General features: G+C 39.6%; 2 protein-coding genes across 13 annotated transcripts in view; both read right to left on the reverse strand.

Moving 5' to 3' along the window:
• The window catches only part of PEX16 (peroxisomal biogenesis factor 16), a 239,331-nt gene that overhangs the window by 199,088 nt on the left and 17,506 nt on the right, over window positions 1–22,737 (reverse strand). The window lies entirely within an intron of this gene.
• PHF21A (PHD finger protein 21A) overlaps window positions 1–22,737 on the reverse strand; it is a 218,285-nt gene that overhangs the window by 168,118 nt on the left and 27,430 nt on the right. For 11 of the 12 annotated variants that reach the window (XM_069091501.1, XM_069091505.1, XM_069091503.1 and 8 more), the window contains 2 exons: window positions 16,463–16,505; window positions 7,689–7,825 (listed from right to left, as the gene is read on the reverse strand). In XM_069091501.1, the coding sequence (XP_068947602.1) occupies window positions 7,689–7,742 (54 nt within the window). In that variant the 5' untranslated portion in view covers window positions 7,743–7,825; window positions 16,463–16,505. Of the gene's footprint in view, window positions 1–7,688; window positions 7,826–16,462; window positions 16,506–22,344; window positions 22,448–22,737 lie in introns of all 12 variants that reach the window. The other variant, XM_069091507.1, reaches the window with a different exon arrangement.

Below are 22,737 nucleotides of genomic sequence, written 5' to 3' on the forward strand. Positions count from 1 at the left end.
GAATATTAGTAGACTACTGCTGGACTCTGTCACTGTTAGCCCACTGGGAAGTTCTGCAGGTTGAGAATAACCGAACTGCTTGACTACACTCAGGCTTCAGTTTCCTGTCCTAGTTATTCCACTGCCGGCTTGTGTGTTGGGCTAAAGGCTAGAACTGAGACCCCACCTCTGCTCTTGGGTTCAGAGCTATATGGCCTCAATTACCTCAGCTTCATGATTGCTTCTCTCTACCCTGGAACTGGGTAATGGATGACAGAGTTGCTAGATGGCACTGGATCCTTCTTCTAGTACTGGTTTATAAGTCTCCTGGGATCTCTACCAGCCCCTTACCATCCCTGGGTACTAGAAATGTTTCCCACCAAGGCCACTACTGTTACCATTGCTGCCTTCCCCATTGCTGCACTCTTGGCCAGCTGCCACCTCAATGTGTTCAGACCTCTATATCTTCCTAACCAGTGCTGGGCAGCAAAAGGGACTCCTTGTGACTATTTCTTTGCTCTCTTGATCAGAATTTGGTCTGGTGCATTTTTTTTTTAAGCAATCGGGGCTAAGTAACTTGCTCAAGGTTACACAGCCAGTTATTTCTGGCTGTGGTGCTAAGTATCGGAGCCCGGATTTGATCCCCAGGTCATCCCAACACTGGGGCCGGTGCTCTTACTCGCTGTGCTACCTGGCCGCCACAGTCTGGTGCACTTTTTAGGTGGTTGTGGAGATGTGTTGTCGGGTGAGCTGGGCAAAAATGCTGACTCTCACTCTGCCATCTGAACTCTGTCCTACAGTAACTCTTAAAGGCCTCAGTTTCCTCAACTGTAAAATGGGGATAACAATAGCATCTATCTCTCAGAGTTGCTGTAAAAATCAAAGGAGATAATATTCATAAAGTGCTTAGCACTGGGTCAGGCATGAAGCAGGCCCTATATTAATGTTTTTATTTTAATAACTTAATAATGCTTGTTCCCTTCCCTTGTTCCCCTTCTCTTCCAAATCTAATTCCAATTTACCTATTCAGCCTTATTCCACACTGTTCTCCTTCATGTACCTTATGATAATTATCTTGGGGTGGGGGGGATGAGGGGGTAGAGTCCCTGGATGGTCTTGGTATAATCCAAGGGGTGTATAGGATAGGAAAATGGGTCCCATCCTAGCTTCCCTGCAGTATCAAATCATAGGCCTTGTCTCCAATAACAACCACATCTACCCTTTATCCACTAAGGTCTAATACTCCCTAACTCAACCCCATCTTGAAGTTGTTCAAGCTTTTAATTTTCTCCAGTTGGAGCCTGATACCAGACCCTTGTAGAGACTTGTAACCTAAGTCTGACTGAAGTAACTACACAGGTGCCACTAAGAAAAATGACTATTCACGGAGCGGCCAGGTAGCACAGCGAGTAAAAGCACCGGCTCCAGTGTCAGAACGACCTGGAGATCGAATCTGGGCTCAGACACTTAGCACCCACCCAGAAACACCTGGCCATGTAACCTTGAGCAAGTTATTTAACCCCAATTGCTTAGGGGCGGCCAGGTGGCTCAGCAAGTAAGAGCACTGGCTCCAGTGTTGGGATGACCTGGAGATTGAATCCCGGGCTCAGACACTCAGTACCACACCCAGAAATAACAGGCCGAGTAACCTTGAGCAAGTAACTTAACCCCGATTGCTAAAAAAAAAAAAAAAATGACTATTCAGCATTCTCACCAGGAAAAAGAAATTATCCATAAGATATTCCATTAAAAAGTGAGGACCTGTCATTCCATGACTGCATCCTGAACTCTGCTGACCAAATTACAAACATCACAAACTCTCAGAGGCTACATAATCTCACTCAGATGTGGAATAACAATGCCCTCTACAACAGAGGTGTCAAATACACAGGCCACAGACACTACTGAATGAGGCTGGAACCAGATTAAAACGTAACTGGGAAATACTTAACATTAATAAAAAGAAATACAATAAAACAAAGATAATGCTAATATGTGGTTTTCTAAGTCAATATATGGCCATGAGGATCCTCAAGTAGAAATCAGGGTCCTTCATTTCTATCTGACCTTGGCACTATTGCTCTATAACATACCTGACAAGTGGTCATCCAGCTTTTGCTTAGATACTTCTATGACTCCCCAAGACTAAGATAACACTTCCTTGGCCAAAGCAGAAAGACTTCCTGTACTATACTTCAGAGTTTCCCCTCCTCTCTCTACTGTCTTGAATTAATATCTTTATTATATCTCTGCCATTCTTGATGGTAGCTCTTATGGCCAAATCCCCCCTACAGGACTCTTAGGAGACTGAGCATTCTGATGCTCACCCACCTTTTTTTTTTTCTCATCTTACTTGCCAAATTCACTTCTTTTTCCACCTTCAGTCTTCTTCCTTGACTCCTACTAAATTTCCCCTCCCCAAATTCAATCTATTTCCTTCTTCAACTTAAGTATTTTTCCTAGCTTCCTTTCTCACTGAAGTTAGGACAATCTCTCCAGGGCTATGTCTTCTGCCCTTCTATTTCTGGTTGCTCCTAGCAAACTGGATGTGCTATTTCTTGTGCAATGGATCCCCCCCTTCCCTGCTCTGCTCATGGAAGCCTCACCCATTCTTCAATGCTCAGTCCAAAGGCCATCACCTCCTCTTCCTCATAGCGTTCATTCCCTGATTCTCTCCAACCTCTCCTAACACACAAAAGAACTCTCCCTTCCTAAGGAAGGGCTCCTGTCAAAGAACTTTTGAAGCTTAAAACATTCTCATGCATTTTACTTTGTGTTATATTTGTCTAAAACTAGCTTCTAAAATTATGAAGCTCCTGGAAAAGAAGGCCCCTGTCTCAATCTCTGCATAGAGCAGGTGCTTGTGTTTACTAAACTTAATTCACATTTTAGTAATACTATATTCTATTCTACTGAAAGGATACAGCAAATCATTTTATCTTTTTTAACATTCATTTAAAAAATTTTTGAGTTACAAATTCCCTCCCTCCAGCTCTTCCTCTAACTACTGGGAAGGCAAGCAATATGCTGCACATTACACATGTGAAGTCATGCAAAACATTTCCATATTAACCATGCTGTGAGAAAAAAAAGCAAGAAGAATTTAAAAAGTAAAACAAATGTGCTTCGATTTGCCCCCAAGAGTTTATCAATTCTCTCTGGAGATGGATACATTTTTCATTCTGAGTTCTTTGGAACTGTCATGGATCACGGTCTTGATCAAAGTAGCAAAATCTTTCACAGTTGATTGTTACTAACAGTATTGCTGTTACTGTGTATGATCATCCTGGTTCTGCTCACTTAGCTTTGCATCACTTCATAGAAGTCTTCCCAGGTTTTTCTGAAACCATCCTGCTTGTCATTTCTTACAGCACATTAGTATTCCATCACAATCATATATCACAACTTGTTCAGCCATTCCCCAATTGATAGGCATTCCCTCAATTTCTAATTCTTTGCCACCACAAAAAAAACTATATAAATATTAGATATATAGACAGACAGACAGATAGATAGATAGATCCTTTTTTCTTTGATCTCTCTGGAATACAGGCCTAGTAGTGGAGTCCTTTGGGCATATTTCCAAATTGTTCTCCCAAATGACTGGACCAGTTCCCAACTCGACAGCTGAGCATTAGTGCCCCTGTTTTCCCATGTCCCCTTCAGCATTTGTCCTTCTCCTTTTCTGTCACGTTAGCCAATCTGATAGATGTGAGGTAGTATCTCACAGCTATTTTGAATTGAATTTCTCTAAGTAATAGTGATTTAGAGCATTTTTCATGTGATTTCTTCTGAAAGCTGTCCATCTATATCCTTTTACCATTTATTGATTAGAGAACGGCTTATATTTTTATAAATCTGACTCAGTTCTCTATGTATCTCAGAAATGAGACTTTTATCAGAGAAACTTGTCGCAAAAATGATCCCCCAGTTTTCTGTTTTCCTTCTATTTTGGCTGCATTGGTTTTGTTTGTGCAAAAACTAATTTAAAATTTAATGTAATCAAAATTATCCATTTTTCCTCCTGTAATTTTTTCCACCTCATTTGATCATAAAATCTTCCCTCCTCCATACATCTGGGAGGTATATTTTTCTATGCTACTCTGATTTGCTGATATATTTAAATCATGTACCTATTCTGATTTTACCTTGGTATATGGTATGAGATGCTGGTCTATGCCAAGTTTCTGCCAAAATACTTTCTGGTTTTCCTAGCAAGCTGTTGAATTCTTGCCCAAAAAGCTTTCATTTGGGGGTTTATCAAACACTATGTTCTTGTGATTATTTACTTCTATACATTGTCTATCTAATCTATTCCAGTTATTCACCAACTCTATTTCTTATATAGTACTAGATTGTTTTAATGATTATCTGCTGTAGTATAGTTTGAAATCTGGTACTAAGTCCCCTCCCTTCACTCTTTTTCCATCCATTCCCTTGATATTCTTGACCTCTTGTTTTTCCAGATGAATTTTGTTATTATTTTTTCTATCTCTATAAAATAATTCTTTGGCAGTCTAACTTAATTAACTTAAGTTAGAATTATTTTATTATTTATTAGTTATTTTATTATTTATTAATTAAAATAACTAAATTAACTTAAGTAGAATTGTCATTTTTATTATATTGGCTCAGCCTACCCATGAGCAATTAATATTTCTCCAACTGTTCAGGTGTGTCTCTATTTGTGCTAAAGGTGTTTTGTAAATGTGTTGCTATTGTTCCTAGGTATGTCTTAGTAGGCAAACTCTTAAGCATTTTATACTATCTGCAGTCATTTTTAATGGAATTTCTCTATCTCTTCCTACTAGATTCTGTTGATAACACATAAAATGTTGCTGACTTATGTGGATTTATTTTATATCCTGCAATTTTGCTAAAGTTATTAATTGTTGTGACTAGTTTTTAGTTGATTTTCTAGGAGTATCTACATATACCATAAGTATGCCATCATATTATCTGCAAAGAGTGGCAGCTTTGTTTCCTCTCTGCCTATTCTTATTTTTTCAAGTGTTTTTATCCTAAAGACTTATTCAATACCCTTTATCCATCTCAACTGAAGGATACATTCTAAAAGGTTTAAATAGTACTTGCCCCAATTATCTACTAGAACAATTCATGAAAACAATTATGAAAAAAAGGCAGAAGAATAACAGCTGCCCTGGACAAGTAGCCTATCCCTCATCTATGATGAAGCAGTATCATTGATTCCACAAACATTTCAGCATATATCATGTACAATGACTCGACACTGCAAATCCAGGTATTTAAAATATGCTCTCTCCACAATCAAATTCAAAAATGTGTCAAGTCATCTTTTAAAATACTTTTATTCAGAGAGTTTCATTTTAGCCCTGAGGCTGAACTAAGGTCTTCCTCAGTTGATGAGAACTGAGGTCTTCCAACATAACTAAACTAGGGATACCTTCAGCTTATTAGTATAAAACACAGGGCCTGGCACATTCTAGGTGCTTAATAAATCAATATTTGTTGATTGATCCTCTCTTAGTGGTACCAGAATTAAGGCCAAACAAAATGAAATCTAAATATATATATAAGGCCAAACAAAATGAAATCTAATATATATATATACCTATACCTATAAGTCTCTACATTCAAGACTCTCCAACTCTTTTCTGAAGGGAAGCACACCAGTGGTGGCTGCATGTAGAAGGCGAAAACATTGGGAACCTATCTGTGTATAGCAGTCTGTTCTCTGGCTATTGCTGAGTCTAAAAGCACCACAGCAGCAGCAGCAGCAGCAGTTATTTAGGTCAAAAGGGGAAGAAGGACACTGAGTCTTGCAGCCACAAAAGAGAACCAATTAAGAAGACTATATTCATCCAAACCAGATCTCACCCGAGACACTGATTTTTGTAATAGCTCACTAGATCTCCATTATCTCTCATTCCAAAGTAGAAACTTTCAGGAGGAGCCCAATACACACAAAGCCCACTTGAGCTCAATTTTACCAAGGTTGTCTTACAATGCTTTTTTTTTAAGCATTCCTTGAAGATCCCCTTCTAAGCTCTCACCTAATCTGGTTCTAGGCCACGTGACAAATCCAGGGGCTATAAGAAACACAAGGCAGCATTCATATGGCTACCCTGACCATTTGCTCCAAAAAGGAACAGTTATCCACTAGAATTTTTTTTTTTTTAAGTTTTCTTCCTAACTGCACAGATAGTGATTACCTTTCAACTGAGAGAATGTAGGCCAAGTTTCATAACCCTAAAAGAGCAATGTAAATGTGAACTAGGATTGTCAGTGCATTGAGATACTCCATCTTTGGATGATCAAGGCATCCAATGTGACATGTTTTGGAGCACAAGTACAAGATCCAGCAAATATCTAAGACAGGGCCATTCTTGATCTGTGGCTTTATCTTGTAAAGGCTAATTATTTAATAGTTTAATGTAGGCCTTTTGCCTTGATTAGGGCTATAAACATATTTAAAAGATTTACTCAGATTGGCTTCTTGGTGAAAAACATAAAATTTGTGAAATTCAAACATACCTGTGAAATACAATTACATTTTTGCCTACTAACCCTAATCAAGGTTTTGGGAACATGAAATGGAGTTGATTAATGACTCAATGAAAATGAAACCTGGGACTAGAGTTTAACATTTTCTGAATTAACAAAATTGCATATAACATTTTTCTACATAAACTATATCCTTGAGATAGCCTGAAACATCTAGAAAAGTTCACCCTTAGACATCCTAACCAGTTATCAATGTTTCAGTAACTGTGAACAACCTTCAGCTCCCTTTTCTAGAAATGAAGCCCTGGAGATGCTTGGGATCATGTAGTCTCAGGAGGCAGGAGAGAACCTGGACGGGCCAATTCCAACCCAGGGATCCCCTCAACAACATCTCCAACAAGTGGTTTTTCGGTTCCTCTATACTGGGAGGAAAGAAAATTCATGCCCCCTCACTTGACAAGTGTACGACATCTCTAAAGTAGCTCTAACTGCTAGCAAGCTCTTCCTTGTAATGAGCCACAGTCTTCTGTGTTCCCAGCACTGCTGACTTTTGCCCCTGGAACCACAGGAAATGTGTTTGCCCCATCTGGTACTTGTCAGCCTTTTAAATATTGAAAGACAGTCGTCCTGTACCCCTCCCCCAAGTCCTTTCTTTTCTAGGCTCAGCACGCCCAATTCTTCCAAACTGCTCTCTCTGATGATGTGGGTGAGATTCTGGTTGCCCATCAGTGCTCCTTTTCACAACACTCCACATGGCTCTGACCAGGCCAGAATACAGTCTCAAGGCCTGGAAACCGGACGTCTGGTAAAGCAGCTTAAGACTAGAGGAGTCTCTGTGGGCAGCCACGCTCTGCTGCTGATTCCTACTTGAGCCTGCACAGAACTGTACCTGTGTTGCTTTTTAAGTATGTGACTCCCATTTTCCTGGCAACAGCTGCTTTGTCAGATGCTTCCTAAATGTACGGTCCTTAAGAATAGGGTCTCTGTTCTATTCATCTTTGTATTGATTCTACTAACTAGCCTGGGATGTTACCCATCCTAGGTGATTAATACATATTTATTTCAGATCACTGAATATGCTTAGTGATATTAATAGTGGAATAACACGATTCATAGTTAATATCTAAAAACAGATACAACAGAAAGGGGCTGTCTACTAAAATTAGCTATTACTTGATAATGTTATTTGGGAGGAAAAAAAAACAGCCAAGAATAGAACTTACCTGATGAACCTGAATTTCCACTTTAAGGGCTTCCTGTAGAGTCTGCAACTCCATCCTCTAACTTCTCCACTTTTTCTAATGTTTCTGCTAATTCTACAGTTTCTTCAGTCTTGTTCAAAATGATAAATGTCTTCTCACTGCAGATCAAAAATTTCCCCATTAAATTTGATATAGAAACATATTGATGGTAACAGTACAAATACCAAAAACACAAACTTGCCTAACCCAGGATAAATTCCACACTTAACATCAACTTTGCTAAAAGTTAAGAATTAAGTTAGCATAGGCAGAATAGATTTCAATGAACTACTGAATTTATTCTTGTGAACATTATAATGTTCAATACACTTGCTTAAACACTTCCAGTCCTCAATGGTAGTCTTTCTCTCTGCACTTAAACACTATATTAAGCAAACTTCAAAAATACTGTCATCTGGGGAAGGCCAGTCAGAAATGGAAAGCTCTTAAGCATTTCTTTTTGTGAAGACAGGGGAAAAAATGTCATACATTCAACAGTTTCACAGAGGAAGGGTGTTTGGCAGAGATTTGAAAGAAAAGAGGTCATAGTTAGATGAAGGGGAGACTCCACTAATAAAAGAGACAAAATAAAAGAACTTTAGAATAACTATGTACTTAGGAAATTGCTAGAACCATTAAGATATTGATTTAAGATGCTAAAAAATTATACAAAAACTTCTGAACATGTGTAATAGTCAATTTTTTAAAATCTGATCACTTTCAATACTAAAAGGGCTAAAACTAATATTTTATGGTTTCTTTTTAACCTGGTATTTTAGTTAAATATTCAGAAAAATCAAAATAGTTTTATGTTAACAAAAAACTGAGGTTGTATTTTTGTGTTTTCTTTGAAAATAAGTTGAGAAACTTAACCAAAAATGTTTCTGTAACATTTTCTGCTGACCCAAGTTCTAAACTAGAGCTGAGGAGGAAGAGACAGCTGTGGTAGAGAAGGGGTATTTAATTTGAAGTGAAAGAACCCAGATCTTGATTCTGGCTTTACTACTTACTACTGTGTGTGTGACTTCTGGCAAAGTAATTAAGTCTCTCTGAGTCTCAGTTTCCTCATTTGTACAATGTGGTTATGGGACTAATTGACCTCAAAGGCCAGAAATATCCATTTAAAAAAGTCTTGATAAGACCAAACAAGAGGGTGGCCAGGTGGCTCAGTGAATAAGAGCACCGGCTCCAGTGTCAGGATGACCTGGATCAAATCCGGGCTCAGATACTCAGCACCACACCCAGAAATAACTGGCCGTGTAACCTTGAGCAAGTTACTTAACCCCGATTGCTTTAAAAAAAAATACCAAACAAGAGATAAAGAGCATTACAAAATGGATAAGTTTGATTACATTAAACTGAAACGTACAAACAAAGTCAATGTAACCAAGATCAGGAGGGAAGCAGAAAATTGGGAAAGAATTTTTACAACCAGTGTCTCTGATAAAGGCTTCATTTCTAAAATATACAGAGAACTGAGTCAAATTCATAAGAATACAAGTCATTCCCCAACTGATAAATGGTCAAAAGATATGAACAGGCAGTTTTCAGAGGAAGAAATTAAAGATATCTATAATCACATAAAAATGCTCTAAATCATTATTGATTAGAGAAAAGCAAATCAAAACAACTCTTAGGTACCACATCTCACCAGTCAGATTGGCTAACATGAAACAGGAAAATGATAACTGCTGGAGAAGATGTGGGAAAACTGGGACACTAAAGCATTGTTGGTGGAATTGTGAACTGATCCAACCATTCTGGAGAGCAATTTGGAATTATATCCAAACAGTTATAAAAATGTGCATATCCTTTGACCCAGCAATATCACTTCTAGGGTTGTATCCCACAGAGATCACACAAATGGGAGGAAGACCCATATTTACCAAAATATTTATAGCAGCTCTTTTTGTAGTGGCAAAGAACTGGAAATCAAGAGGATGCCCGTCGATTGGGGAATGGCAAAACAAGTTGTGGTATATGAATGTAAATGGAATATTATTGTGCTATAGGAAATGAGTAGTAGACTGATTTCATGATGACCTGGAGAGACGTATATAAACTGATGCTGAGTAATGAGAGCAGAACCAGGAGAATATCGTACACAATTACGGACACATCGTATCTGTGATAACTAACTTTGACAGACTGGGCTCCTCTCAGCAATGAAAGGCTATAAGACAACTCCAAAGGACTCCTGATGGAAAGGGCCGTCCACACACAGAGAAAGAACCCACAGAGTCTGGATGCAGACTGAAGCAAACTGCTTGCTCTCTCTTTTTTGTTTTGTTTAGTTTCTTCTTTCTCATTGTTCATTCCACTGGTTATAATTCTCTACAAGCTGACTAATGTTTAATGTAAAGGTATTTGTAGAACCTATATTAGATTGCATGCTGCCATGGGGGGTGGGAGGGGAAGAGACGGAGGGGAAGAAAATTTGGAACTCAAAAGCTTGTGGAACTGAATGTTGTAAACTAAAAGTAAATAAATTTTTTTTTAAAGTCTTGACCTCCTCAAAGTTCAATTTCTTTTATACTGATAGTAGCAATTAGCACCACACTAATCAGTGATCTATCAACCAACTCAATTTATATGTTCTAAAAATAAACAACTTTACAAATGTGGAAGGAAAGGTGAAGGAGCCATCAGCAAATCTGATGTGGCCCAAAGCATTCCTTGGCAATGGAAAAAGTCACGTTTCACATGGAGGTTCTGTATGCCAATGGCGAGCCTAGCATCATGAAGCCTGCAACTCAGATTGTTACTTTGGTCAGAGAGAAGGCACAGGGAGGGACGTTTACTTGGCAAAGGTTACAAATGCCAAGCGCTTATCTCATTTAGAAACAAAACAAATGGTTTTAAAAAGCAATAGTAAGAATACAACAAACTAAGAGGGAGCAGAAGGTTCATTTCAAATCCTTTCTAAAAGAGGCCCAAGTTCCCTTCATTTCTCCCCCTCAAGCAACGCAGATCCAGAGCTGGAAGGAACCTTGGAGGCCATCTAGTGAAACATTTTCTTCTTGTAAAGGAGGAACAAAGGCCCAGAGAAGGGTCAAGGTGAGTCGCCCAAGTCCCTCCAAGAACAAGGGGCAGGTGGCACATGTCTGAACCTGTGCCCTCTGGTTCCAAACCCACTGCTCTTTTTCCTGTACCTTCCTTCTTCTCTGACTAGTGAACAAAATGAATACAAATGTTCTTAACTGCCACAAGCCCAAAACAGTATGAGTGCAAACCTTTAAAAGTAAAAAGCTTTAGGTTTAAATCATTCATTTTATTTTGGTCTCCTTACTGTATAATAAAGAATGCATCCTTTACTAAATTTATTAAAGACAATTTATAAATGTAATTTGTTCCAAAAGGAGTTCTAGTTTGACTGTTTTTAATATTTTAAAAGTAGCAAATGTGACGATTTAAGGTGAAACTAAGCATGGTTACAGCATAGGTACAATGCATTAAGGCATAGTGCTTTTTGTCACCTGACACAAACATCTGTCTGATAATGCAAATTATTGCTCTCCATGATAAAGTCAAGACATACCACTTTCAAAAAACTAAGAAGCCTAAACTCTTCTTTTTTGACTGAAATTCTTTAACACTGGCATTCAGCTGATAAAATTACAGAATCTCTACTTTAAATCTACATTGAGAGAAACAGAGGCACAGCATGGACTAGTAGGGGGAGAAAGACAGACAGAGAGGAAGAGAGGGCTGACCTTATACCCCAAGAAGACCTGGGATGAAATCTCACTTTTTTTTTTGGAGGGGGGAAGGCAAGGCAATTGGGGTTAAGTGACTTGACCAAGGTCACACAGTTAGTAAGTGTGTCAAGTGCCTGAGGCTGGATCTGAACTCAGGTCCTCCTGACTCCAGGACCCGGTGCTCTATTTACTGTGCCACCTAGCTGCCCCAAAGTCCCACTTCTTGCCACATACTTGCTGTGAGACCATGGGCAAGCCACACAATCTCTCAATGCCCTAGGAAAGACTGGGAGTGGGAGACAAAGGACCAAACTATCTTCAAAGAGGGAGCTTCCTCATCTTGGAATTCTCCATTGAGAGCCAAAAGGCATGAAAGCTAGAATTTTTTCATCATGATCAATCAAAATGGTTTTACGTTGTATTTCTGAAGGAACAGAATCACTTTTCCTACCCCAAGAGTGAGAGTGGCACTCAGGCCAAAGACTAAGGCTGGAAGGAGAGACAGAAGAGGAATGCCTGGAAGAGATGATAATTTAAAGTCCTGAGCGATGGTGCTGCAAAGACTGCAGAAGAGGGCCCAGGACAGAACTGTGGGCTACACCAATGGTAAGGAAGGGGGCATGTTAAGTCAGCAAAGGGACTGGGGAGGGGCAGTGCAACAGGCAGGAGAAATAGGAAATAGCAGTATCATGAAAACCCAGAGAATGAAAGGGAAGGGAGTCCTCAGCAACATCAAATGCTGCAGAGACGCTGGAGAGGAGGCCTGAGAAGAGGTCCCTGGAATGGCAACTGTAAGGTCATGGGTATCTCTGAAGAGAGTGTGTCAGTGGAGCGCTGAGATCCAGAAGCCAGACTGGAGATGGATAAGACGAGAGTGAGGGGAGAACAAGGCCTGGGGCCTAGTGCGGACAGATGGCTGAGAAAGGGACAGAGCCTTACCAGGGATGGTAGGATCTAATAATCCTTGGACTACCTTTTTACAGGGTTTCAGCAAAATGTTTGTAGAGGTTGGATGCTATTATGTAAACGCTTCCTCATTAACACTGTGTGCTTCAATACTTCTTATCAGCTTAGGCCTCCCTCCCCAACTGTGCCATGCTTCCTCACACTGCTTACACAAGTCCTCCAGAGAGGCCTTCCTCTGGGCTTTGTCTATGTGTAGGTACCAGAGCAGCAGGCAGGCTATCATCGGCAGTTTCATCTTTTCACTATATGGCTGGTCTGCCTCCTTTCCAATCACACATTTAGGGCTAATACCCCTTATAGTACATCCTGAAAATCCCTGGTAACATCCTGCAAGTCTATCACACTTGTGTCATCATGCACCTTTCCATTGCCTTTTGGGTCACCTGTAAGTCTAGTTCTTTGAAGACTGTTTCATACTTCACAGCTACACACCACCTGAAAAATACTAAGGCTTAAAAAAAGATGGGCTTTTGTGTCTGGGAGCCTCTTGGAATGAAAGTGGTGTCCAATTTTCCATGTGCAAACTAGTTTCCTTTCTTCTTAATTCAATTCTAGATGACCCTCATTACCCATATGCTGAGCCAATCCAAAATATAGTTGCTGAAGGTCAAACTTAAAGAGTTTTCCATGTAACTATATTTCAGAGTCTGGATAATATGATTTTTCATCCATTTGGTTTTTCCTATGTGGATTGTCAGGCCAAATGGTTATGAACTGAGGCCCTGTATTATTCCAAGGCTTATGCAATGAGCACAAGATCAAACATAAACCAGAATACCTGGAAGACCTCACAATCTACAGGAAGTTTCGCTCCAATTTGGATTCTGTATGCTCCGTGACAGGAGCCTCCAAGTTTTATGCCCAATTTGATATTGGTAATCAGAAGACCAAGGCACATACCTGTGGCTACCTCTATCAAGGAAATCGATATGATCTCACCACATGCATAGGAAACAACTTACTGGGGGGCAACGTTTTAAAAACTGAAACACACAACAAGATCTTGCAGTCTCTCCATTTCTCAAGCTGTGTTACTGCAAAGATGTGGCCTACTGTAGAAAATGGTTAGGTAAGTATATCTGTGCCCAACTCACACTTTCATCTAGGATACTAGATGAAAGACTTTACAGAAATGGAAAGTTGATATATGAATTACTAATGTCCTACTGCTTATTTTGGGGGGAGGATAACAATGTCATTCATTTTTTTCTCAATTATTTGATATTTTTCCCTCACTGAAGTATCTCGAAAATCAGTCTTGATGCTTTCAAAATTGTGTTGCCTCAAGCACAATTTCTTGTGTATGTCTTTGGTTTAGCATCCAGCTGTTCTTCTCAATTCCATCCTCCTAAATGACATTTCTATCTTTTCATATAATACCTTGAGTATTCAGGAGTTATGAGTTTGAATATGCCATGCTACTGTCATTAGTGGACAGAAGTCATTGTTACAGAAACACTGGCAAATCAGTCCCACTTTCCATGTATTTCAGGGTCTTACCCTATGGTCCGTGGGTTGATTCCAGGGAGGTACATTGACGTGGAAGGGGAAAAGTGTATCTTTATTTCAATATAACTGCTTTCCTTTGTAATGCTATATAATGTTTTTTTTTTCTGCATTTAAAACTTGATTCTGGGGGCAGCTAGGTGGCACAGTGAACAGAACACCGGCCCTGGAGTCAGGGTTCAAATCTGGCCTCAGACACTTGAGACTTAACTAGCCATGTGACCTTGGGCAAGTCACTTAACCCCAATTGCTCCTCCAAAAAGAAAAAAAAACAAACTTGATTCAGAGGAGGAAGCCAAAGGCTTCACCAAACTGTGAAATGGGTGAACTATACAAGAAGGTTAAAAAGCTGTGTATATGCTCTGTCCTCCAACCAGTTTCATCTGTAAAAGATCTTGGGATGATCTGGCTTAGTTGGGGATCATGCCATTAGTTACTATTACTATGGAAGGCTTAAATAGTCCTTATGGTACAAATGTCTTCATAAAACAACATAAAAAGACTGAATAATGATGAGACCTGACATTTTACACATATTGACTTATTTGGTCCTTACAATAGATTGTGAGGTAGGTCCTCCAGGTATGATTATCTTCATGTTACAGGTGAGGAAGAAGGTTCCAGTGACATACTCTAGAACTATATCAGAATATTTGAAATATTGAAAAATTGCTAAATGATACACACAGAAATCATATGAAAGGAAAGACAGTGAAGTGAGTGCTGACCTTAAAGTAAACTGGTAGGACATGAATTTGTGTGCCAATTTACTAAAAAATACTAAGAAAATAACAGAATGTCCACTCTTGATTTGAAGGCTAGTTATGGTAGAAATAACATACCTTAGAGTTTTAAGAGTTATAAATGGTACAGCCAGATCATGATTAAAAACAACTCAGCTGGTTAAAGTATGATTACCAAATCACAGAAAGTCCTCAATGACGAACCCCAGCAAACCAAGCTTTCCCAACTCTGGTCACTGTTCCTTCTCTCCATGGATTACCATTATACCTTAGACCTTCCACTTGGTCCCCTCCACCTCCACCTCCCATCAAGTCATGTCCTCCCATCATAGTCAGGAAGAAAATCCAACTCACTTCCTATCTTGGCTAGGAATAATTACTACTCAACAGTGGTTATACCATGCTCCTCAGCCTAACTTCCTGGGCCACCAATGGTCCTGGATCCTGTGACAGGAGCATTCTTCTCTTTTCTGCAGCTACCTGATTGGAGCTAAGTGTATTGTCAAAAGCATACCAACCAAACTGTTGACTCTGCACCAATTTTTGCTACTGGACACAGGGACACCTTCCACCCTAACAGGTGCATGGAAGATGAAATGTACATGTATACCACATAATGGGAAGAGCTAGAAAGCAACGAATTAGAGCATGATTCTAGTGAAGACAAGGTCTCAGGGGGATTCACGCCTAAGAGAAAGGCTGTTCCATGACCACCAGCTGTACCACAAAGCCTGGCAACCTCACAAAATGTACATCCTTAATTACAAGGGTAAAAGGACATGTTTCCCTTAGCACAAGCATCACTACTACTAAGAGAAAATTCCAAGTTAAAGGAAAGTTTCCTGAGATAATGGTGATTAGGGATATAACAAAGTGGCTATGCTTCCTGCCACTTTGAAAGTACTGGACTTAGGACAGAGTGGCACTCTACAAACTCAAAGAAGGTCTCCAGCTTTTGTATTAAGTTACTCACTATTTAACAGAAAATGAAAAAGAGGGACGCTCTGCCAGGAGACCGTCAAAGGTCTAACCTTTCTGGGCTAGATTACTGGTTGCACAAGTCCAAGATCTTTTTGGGGGGGGGGGGGGGGGTCCAAATGTATTCTCCCAAAAGAGATGATATTCACTTGCTGCTCAGCCACTAAACTGTTCTATAAAAATTAAAGGTCTTAAGTTAGACATTCAAAAAGCTAATTGCATGGTGACTTAAAGGGTTTTTTAAAATTAAGTAGACTTTTAAAAATGTCTTTCCTAAAAGACATACACTATTACCTTTCTCCTCTTTTTCCTCCCTCAAACTTTCCCTTCATAAAAAACACTACCAAGTATAACCACTCAGAAATTCAGGACTACAGACAGGGTCAGTGCAACACAAAGTAAAGAACACAAGTGCTAAAGAGGCAGAATTCCCAAGCCCCACAGGTACACGCTAACCTAGTCATGTTGCACGTAAATTAAGGTCCTTACATTAAACAGCATAATAAGTAATACCAACACAATGTGTTGAACTTTTGAATTTTTTGACTTTCAATTCTCAAGCTTAACCATTACATTAAAGACATTTTTGGTAGAGAAGACCTGCAAATAGCAAAGCTTCATTTCTTTTTTTCTTTAAGCAATTGGGGTTAAGTAACTTGCTCAAGGTTACAGGGCCAGTTATTTCTGGGTGTGGTGCTGAGTATCTGAGCCTGGATTCGATCCCCCAGGTCATCCTGACACTAGGGCTGGTGCTCTTACTCGCTGAGCCACCTGGCCGCCCCTCAGCAAAGCTTCATTTCTGAGAGAAAGGTCTTTACAAAAATACACTAAATATCTTGGATTATTACCCATCAGCAATACTTACCAAGTTACAGAAAAGCCAGCTTTCCTTCGGCTCTCTGGTCCCCCTATCACAGAAAAAAGGAAAGAAAAAATTAGGTTACAGCAGACTCATGATATGAAAGCAAAAGTTTGAGGTTTAATGAGTAGCATCTAATTTTGAGAGGAAAAACATGCAACAAAACTTTAAAGAGAAGACTGAATTTAAGTAGATACAATAAGAAAAAATCCAAAAGTACTTTAAAACTTCGTTCTTTCTAATTCATTAGTGAAAAATCAAGTAAGTAGGTGAAGGTTTCTTTATCCCAGAAAGTACTAAGGAATGGAATATACCTTGTGCCCCTTTAGCTAGATAAAACATATAAAAACATACTAGCTAATCCAGCCTCATCTCTAACTAATGACCTTGTCTGTTACTTCATGATTTAAGCGAACACAGGTAAGTCTAAACTGACACCGGCTCTTCTCTAACTCTTCTGAATATACAAGGTGGGAACTGACTTTTATCAGTATTTGCAGGCAACTAATTTAAGATTTTAAAATCTGTAACATGATGAGTTAAAGATATATTCTGAGTTTACATACACACAATTTAAATCTCTTCAGTCTCTCATTTTTCATTTCTGAGGTTAAAGCAAAATTAAAAAGAAATATAATTTCCTTAGGCAACATAACTAATGAGCAAGCAAGCCAGAAGGAAACTTTGGATCTGTGCATTCCTAACTCTCTGCTTTGACTGTAAACTTTTCTTTCCACTTCCAACATCTACAGATTCCACTTATTTTGTTCGACTCTTTGGGACCTTTATGCCATGCTGATTTCAAGGTCTGAGAAAGCAACCTTTTTAAGGGCAATTACCAAAAAGAAAATCTTTTGTTTTGTTTCACCCTAATTTTCTAACCTGAAACAATCTTATTTTTCTTTAATGCACTTTATACAAATTCAAAGGTATCATCATTAAAAGTTATCTTTCTGATGATGTTAATACTAAATTACTTAAATCTTCTACCCTAGAGGTGCCAAACACGGCTGCCCCTCCTTAATGCAGCCCAAACCAGATTAAAATGTAATTGGGACATATTTAACAAATAAATAAAAATACAATATAACATAGTGAATATTACATTTTAAAACTAAATCAATATGTGGCCCTCAGGGGTCCTTCTGCATGGATTAGTGGTTCCCAATCTTATTTGACTTGGACACCACTGGTCTACACCATACTCCTACACTATACATACAGTCCTTGACAGAAAGGACTTATTGATATTCCCCTAAAGCACAGCTTGTTGGGGGGGGGGGGGGGACAGTAATTGTCTTTATTCTATTATTTAAGCAGATTCAAAAACTTTTTCATTAGAATCGCCACTTCCAAACAAACAGCAACCATTCCCTACACAAACTCATCTATGTCACCATTCCATTCCATTTTTATTTCTCTTTATCAGCCTTTTTAAAGTTTTCAGGTCTTCTAAGAAAGATATAGGTAGTTATAATTTAGGTGTTTTAAATAGAGATTGACCCCAAGTTTGGATCAACTGTTAGTTAATTGCTGTTTACTATAAGCATAATAACAATCATAATAATAATAGCTTCTATGTAGTGCTTTAAAGTTTACAAAACATTTCACAAATATTATCTCATTTGATACTCACAACAACTCCTAGGAGGTAGGTATGATTAGTATATCCATTTTACAAATAAGGAAACTAAGGCAGAGAGTAGTGAGGTACCTTGCCCAGGGTCACAAAGTCATTAAGTGTCTGCGGTTTGATGTGAACTCAGGTCTTCTGACTCCAAGTCTCAAGCTCTAGTCTCTGTGCTAAGAGGGGGCTATATAAGCAGCTTTTTTTTTTTTGTGGCAAAGAAATGGAAATTGAGGGAATGTCTATCAATTGGGTAATGGCTGAACAAGTTGTGGTGTAGGAATGTAATAGTTGTTCTATAAGAAATGATGAGCAGGTGGATTTCAGGAAAAACCTGGAAAGATTTACATGAACTGATGCTGAGTAAAGTGAGCAGAACCAGGAGAACATTGCACACTGTAATAGCAACATTATGCAATGATCAACTATGACTAACTTAGCTCTTCTCAGCAATACAGTGATCCAAGACAATTCCAAAAGGCTCGTGATAGAAAATGCAATCCACATCCAGAGAAAGAACTATGGAGTCTGAATGCAGATCAAAGCATACTATTTTTGCTTTTTGCTGTTTTGTTTTGTGTTTTTTTCCCTTTTGTTCTGTTTCTTCTTTCACAATATGACTAATATGGAAATACATTTAAGATTATTACCAATGTATAACCTATATCAGATTGCTTACTATCTTGGGTAGAAGGGAGAGAAGGAGAAAAAAACTGGAATTCAGAATCTTATTTAAAAAAACGGTTGCTGAAAAAAAGTTAAGTGGAAAAGTCCAGATCATGAGAAATGTGAAGAGGGGTAGATCACTTTCACATTGAGGGTAGCGGTATAAGAAAAAAGGCAAGGATTCATGAAAGACTTGGCACCTGAAATGGGCCTTGAAGAAATGGAGGAACTTCAAAAAATGAACTTTGGTAGGCGGGATAGTCTATTCTAGGAATGAGATGGGATGTGAGCAAAGGCTTGGAAATGAAAGAGAAGAGACTGAGAATCAAAGAGTAGTCCCACTGGCTTAAAATATTGAGTCCATGCATGGAAATGGTATGAGATAAGGATGGGAGTATATGCTAAGTCAGATTGTGGAGGATCTTGAAGGCCAGAATCAGAAGTTTCTATCTTACTCAGTAGGAAAAAGGAAGATGCTAAAAAGAGCTTTGGGTAGAAGAATGATGATAAACAGTGATACATTTGGAAAATTAATTGTGTAGTGAGTAATGTAAAAGGATTAGAGAGACTATAGGTGTGAAAATATTATGGCTTAAACAAAAGCAGCTAAGAGAAGGCAGATGTGATAAAACATAGAAAAAGACAACAAACTGAATGGATTTGTGACTTATGAGAAAGTGTCAAAGTGGACTCCAAGATTATGAGCTACAGAAGTCGTGCCATCAAGAGAAAGAAACTATCCAGAAGATTTGGGAGTGGGATGGCAGGGCAGAGGGAGGGAGGGAGATGATGAGGTTAGTTCTGAGGTCTTAAGAGGCTCCGTCCAGATGGAGATAATTCAACAGAAAGCTGGGAAAATGGGACCAGAGTTCTGGGAAGAGGGTAGAGATGGAGATAAAAATGGCAAAGCTATCTGCATGAGGCTGGTAACTGAAGCTTTAGGAATGAACTACATCATAAAGGGAGAGAACAGAGAGGAAAGACCAAGGATAGAAACTACAGTGACAGCTACATTTAAGGTCTAGAATGTAAATGAGAAACTAGTAAATGAGACCAAAAAAGTACATTTGGAAAGATGGATGAGAAACTAGGAGGGTCCTGGGGGCAAAATTTTTTATGAGGCAACATGATGCAGAGAAAAGAGTGCTGAAATTGTAGTGAGAGAAGCCAGGTTCAAATCCAGACTACCACTTAACAGCTGGTATACGCTTAAACAAGGTCACCTCTCTGGGTCTGAATTTCCTCATTTGTAAATGAAGAGTTGTATACTAAATGGTCTCCAAGATCTCTTCCAATTCTATATCTATTTTCCCATTATCCCAACATAACCTTAAGTGAAAAGTTGTAGAGAATAAATGACATAAGGAAGATATATTCTATCTCCAACACATTTTCTTGCCAATATTTGGTCCCAGAGTTCATCTTTTTTTTTCTTACTTTTATAATCCAATTTATTTGTTTCTCTGTAAGTTCAAATGGAACTCACTAGGTGAAATTTCCTCTCAACATGTAGTAATGGTGGTACAGTGTGTAGAGTTCAGGGTCTAGAGTCGGGAAGATCCATCTTTCTGAGCTCAGATCCAACCCCTGTGTGACCCTGGGCAAGGCACTTCACCTTGTTTGCCTTGGTTTCCTCATCTATAAAATGAGCTGGAGAAGGAAATGGCAAATCACTCTGCCAAGAAAACCCCAAACAGGATCATGAAGAGTCTGAAAATGACTCAACACAAACAAGTGTTGTCATTATCCCTATTTCATAGTTAAGGAAACTGAACCAAAGCTGTTTGTCCAGTAACTTGACCCGTGTCACAAGCCAGCAAGTGCCTAGAGCTGGACTTGAATGCAGGTACTCCTGACTCCAAGCCCAGAACAAAGTGAATCCTTAACCAATGAAGAGGAATCGCCGAATTTTTGGGCTGGAAGAAGCTTCTGAGACCATCCAGTTCCTCTCCTTTATTTTATAGATGAGAAAACTAAAGCTCAGAACACTGCATGTGACTTGTTCAAAGTCACGCGGCTCATTACCGTGGTAGAACCAGAGGATCAAGCCAAGGCTTCAATCTAGAGTCCAGGCCTTTTCACCATTCTGTGCCCACTACTCTTTAAAAGAATAGGGCATAAACACCAGGGATCATCCCTCCATCCTCACAAAGGGGAGCCATCCCAAGGTGAGCCATTCAAGGAGTGTTTATGAAATCTGAAAGGCAACTATGCTAGGGAACAAAGCGAATAGATGTAAAAACAACAACATCGTATCTGATCATGGGAAACACTGAAGTGAAAATATGGCTTTAAAGAGATGTTTTTCCTGTATGTAAGGGGAAAGGGGGAGAAATTATCTGGGAATTGAAAAAGGAGAAAAGCGTAATAGTTCATCCATATTTAAACAGGAAGGCTGAGGGTCACACAAACTAAGGGAATCTTTTGGTCTACCTGCCAAAACACAGGAGCTGCCTGAGGTCAGAGGGGCTAACTCCTCACGCCACAGCTCTGGACCGACTGGGCCTCCCTCACTCTTCACCTGGCCCCCAAAGGACCTGCACCTTCCTCTAAGGTTCGTCTGGGGCTACTCTGCTCGGAAGCCTTTCCTGGTCCGCCTGCTAGTAACTTAATTATCCTGAACTTGCTCGATGGAACAAATGCTTTCATCTCCCAACTCCCAGCTCGGCCCCACGGCCACACCATAGCCATGCCACAAGTGCTTCAAGGGCAGGGGCCATTTCTGGTTGCCTAATAAATGTTTGCTGAATTTGGAACAGTAAAGGATGATTTAAATACAAATCATTACTCATCCAAGATTCTGGTTCATGACTCCTCATGACCCTATTTGGAGTTTTCTTGGCAGAGATACTGAAGTGGTTTGCCATTTCCTTCTCCAACTCGTCTGACGGATGAGGAAACTGAGGCAAACAGGATGAAGTGATTTGTCCAGGGCCATACAGTTAGTAAGTGTCTGAGATCAGATTTCAACTCAGGAAGATGAGTCTTCCTGACTCCAAGCCTGGCGCTGTATCTCTGGGCACCATCCAGCTGCCCTGTACAAGATTAGTAGGCCACTAATTCCAAGATGGGGGCCCTACCAGGAAGGAGAAAGCAGGGACACAGGATTCCCAGAGGACCCTCATCTATAAAAGTAGCTGGTGATGGGAGCAGGACTTGGATTTGTGGGGTCTCTTCCTTCCTCTCTTTCTTCCTTGTCCTAGGCTTACCTTTAGCTCCTTCCTTTCCTCTTCCCCCATCAGTATTGATTATAAACTGACCCCAGGACAGGAGGATTTTAAAAATTCTGTTCTAGGTCTTCCAAAAGTAGAGTGGGTTGGGGCGTGTGCACGTGTGTGTGCACGTGTGTGTGTGCACATGTGTGCATGTGCACACACACGAATGCATGAGCCCGCATGGGAACATTGGGGGAAGTGAGGGAAGGGAAGGCTTGTGGAGGGAGAGCTTAGACTCTTGGTCATGTGATGATCCAGTAAACTCAAATTCAGCAAAAAAAGGCAAGGAGGGGCATCAGCTAGGTGGCGAAGCAGATGGAGTGCTGAGCCTGGAGCCAAGAAGACTCATCATCCTGAGCAAATTACTTAAGCCTGTTTACCTCAGTTTCCTCATCTGTCAAACGAGCTGGGGAAGGGAATGAAAAACCACTCCAGCAGCTTTGCCAAGAAAATCCTAAATGGGTCATGGAGAGTCAGATATGACTGAAACAAATAAACAACAAAAAATCGAAGATGAAACTTCTTATATTTGATTTCACTGAAACAGTCTAAATTTTGTAGTTTAAGTACCACATACACACACACATTAACACTCTCTTCTCTTTCTCTCTCTCTGCTCTCCTCAATACCTACAATAGCGAAAAGTTCAAAATACACATTTTCTTAAACTACACATGTGTTATTGGGAAACTATGTCCAGAACACATGAGCTTATTTTAAATATCTATTCCTTTTGGGGATGAATATGGCAACCCATGGTCTCACTTCCCCAA

Source organism: Petaurus breviceps, unplaced genomic scaffold (assembly GCF_028583685.1).
Source record: "Petaurus breviceps papuanus isolate PSGF00001 unplaced genomic scaffold, PetGlider_PUasm1.0 188, whole genome shotgun sequence".
NCBI lineage: Eukaryota > Metazoa > Chordata > Mammalia > Diprotodontia > Petauridae > Petaurus > Petaurus breviceps.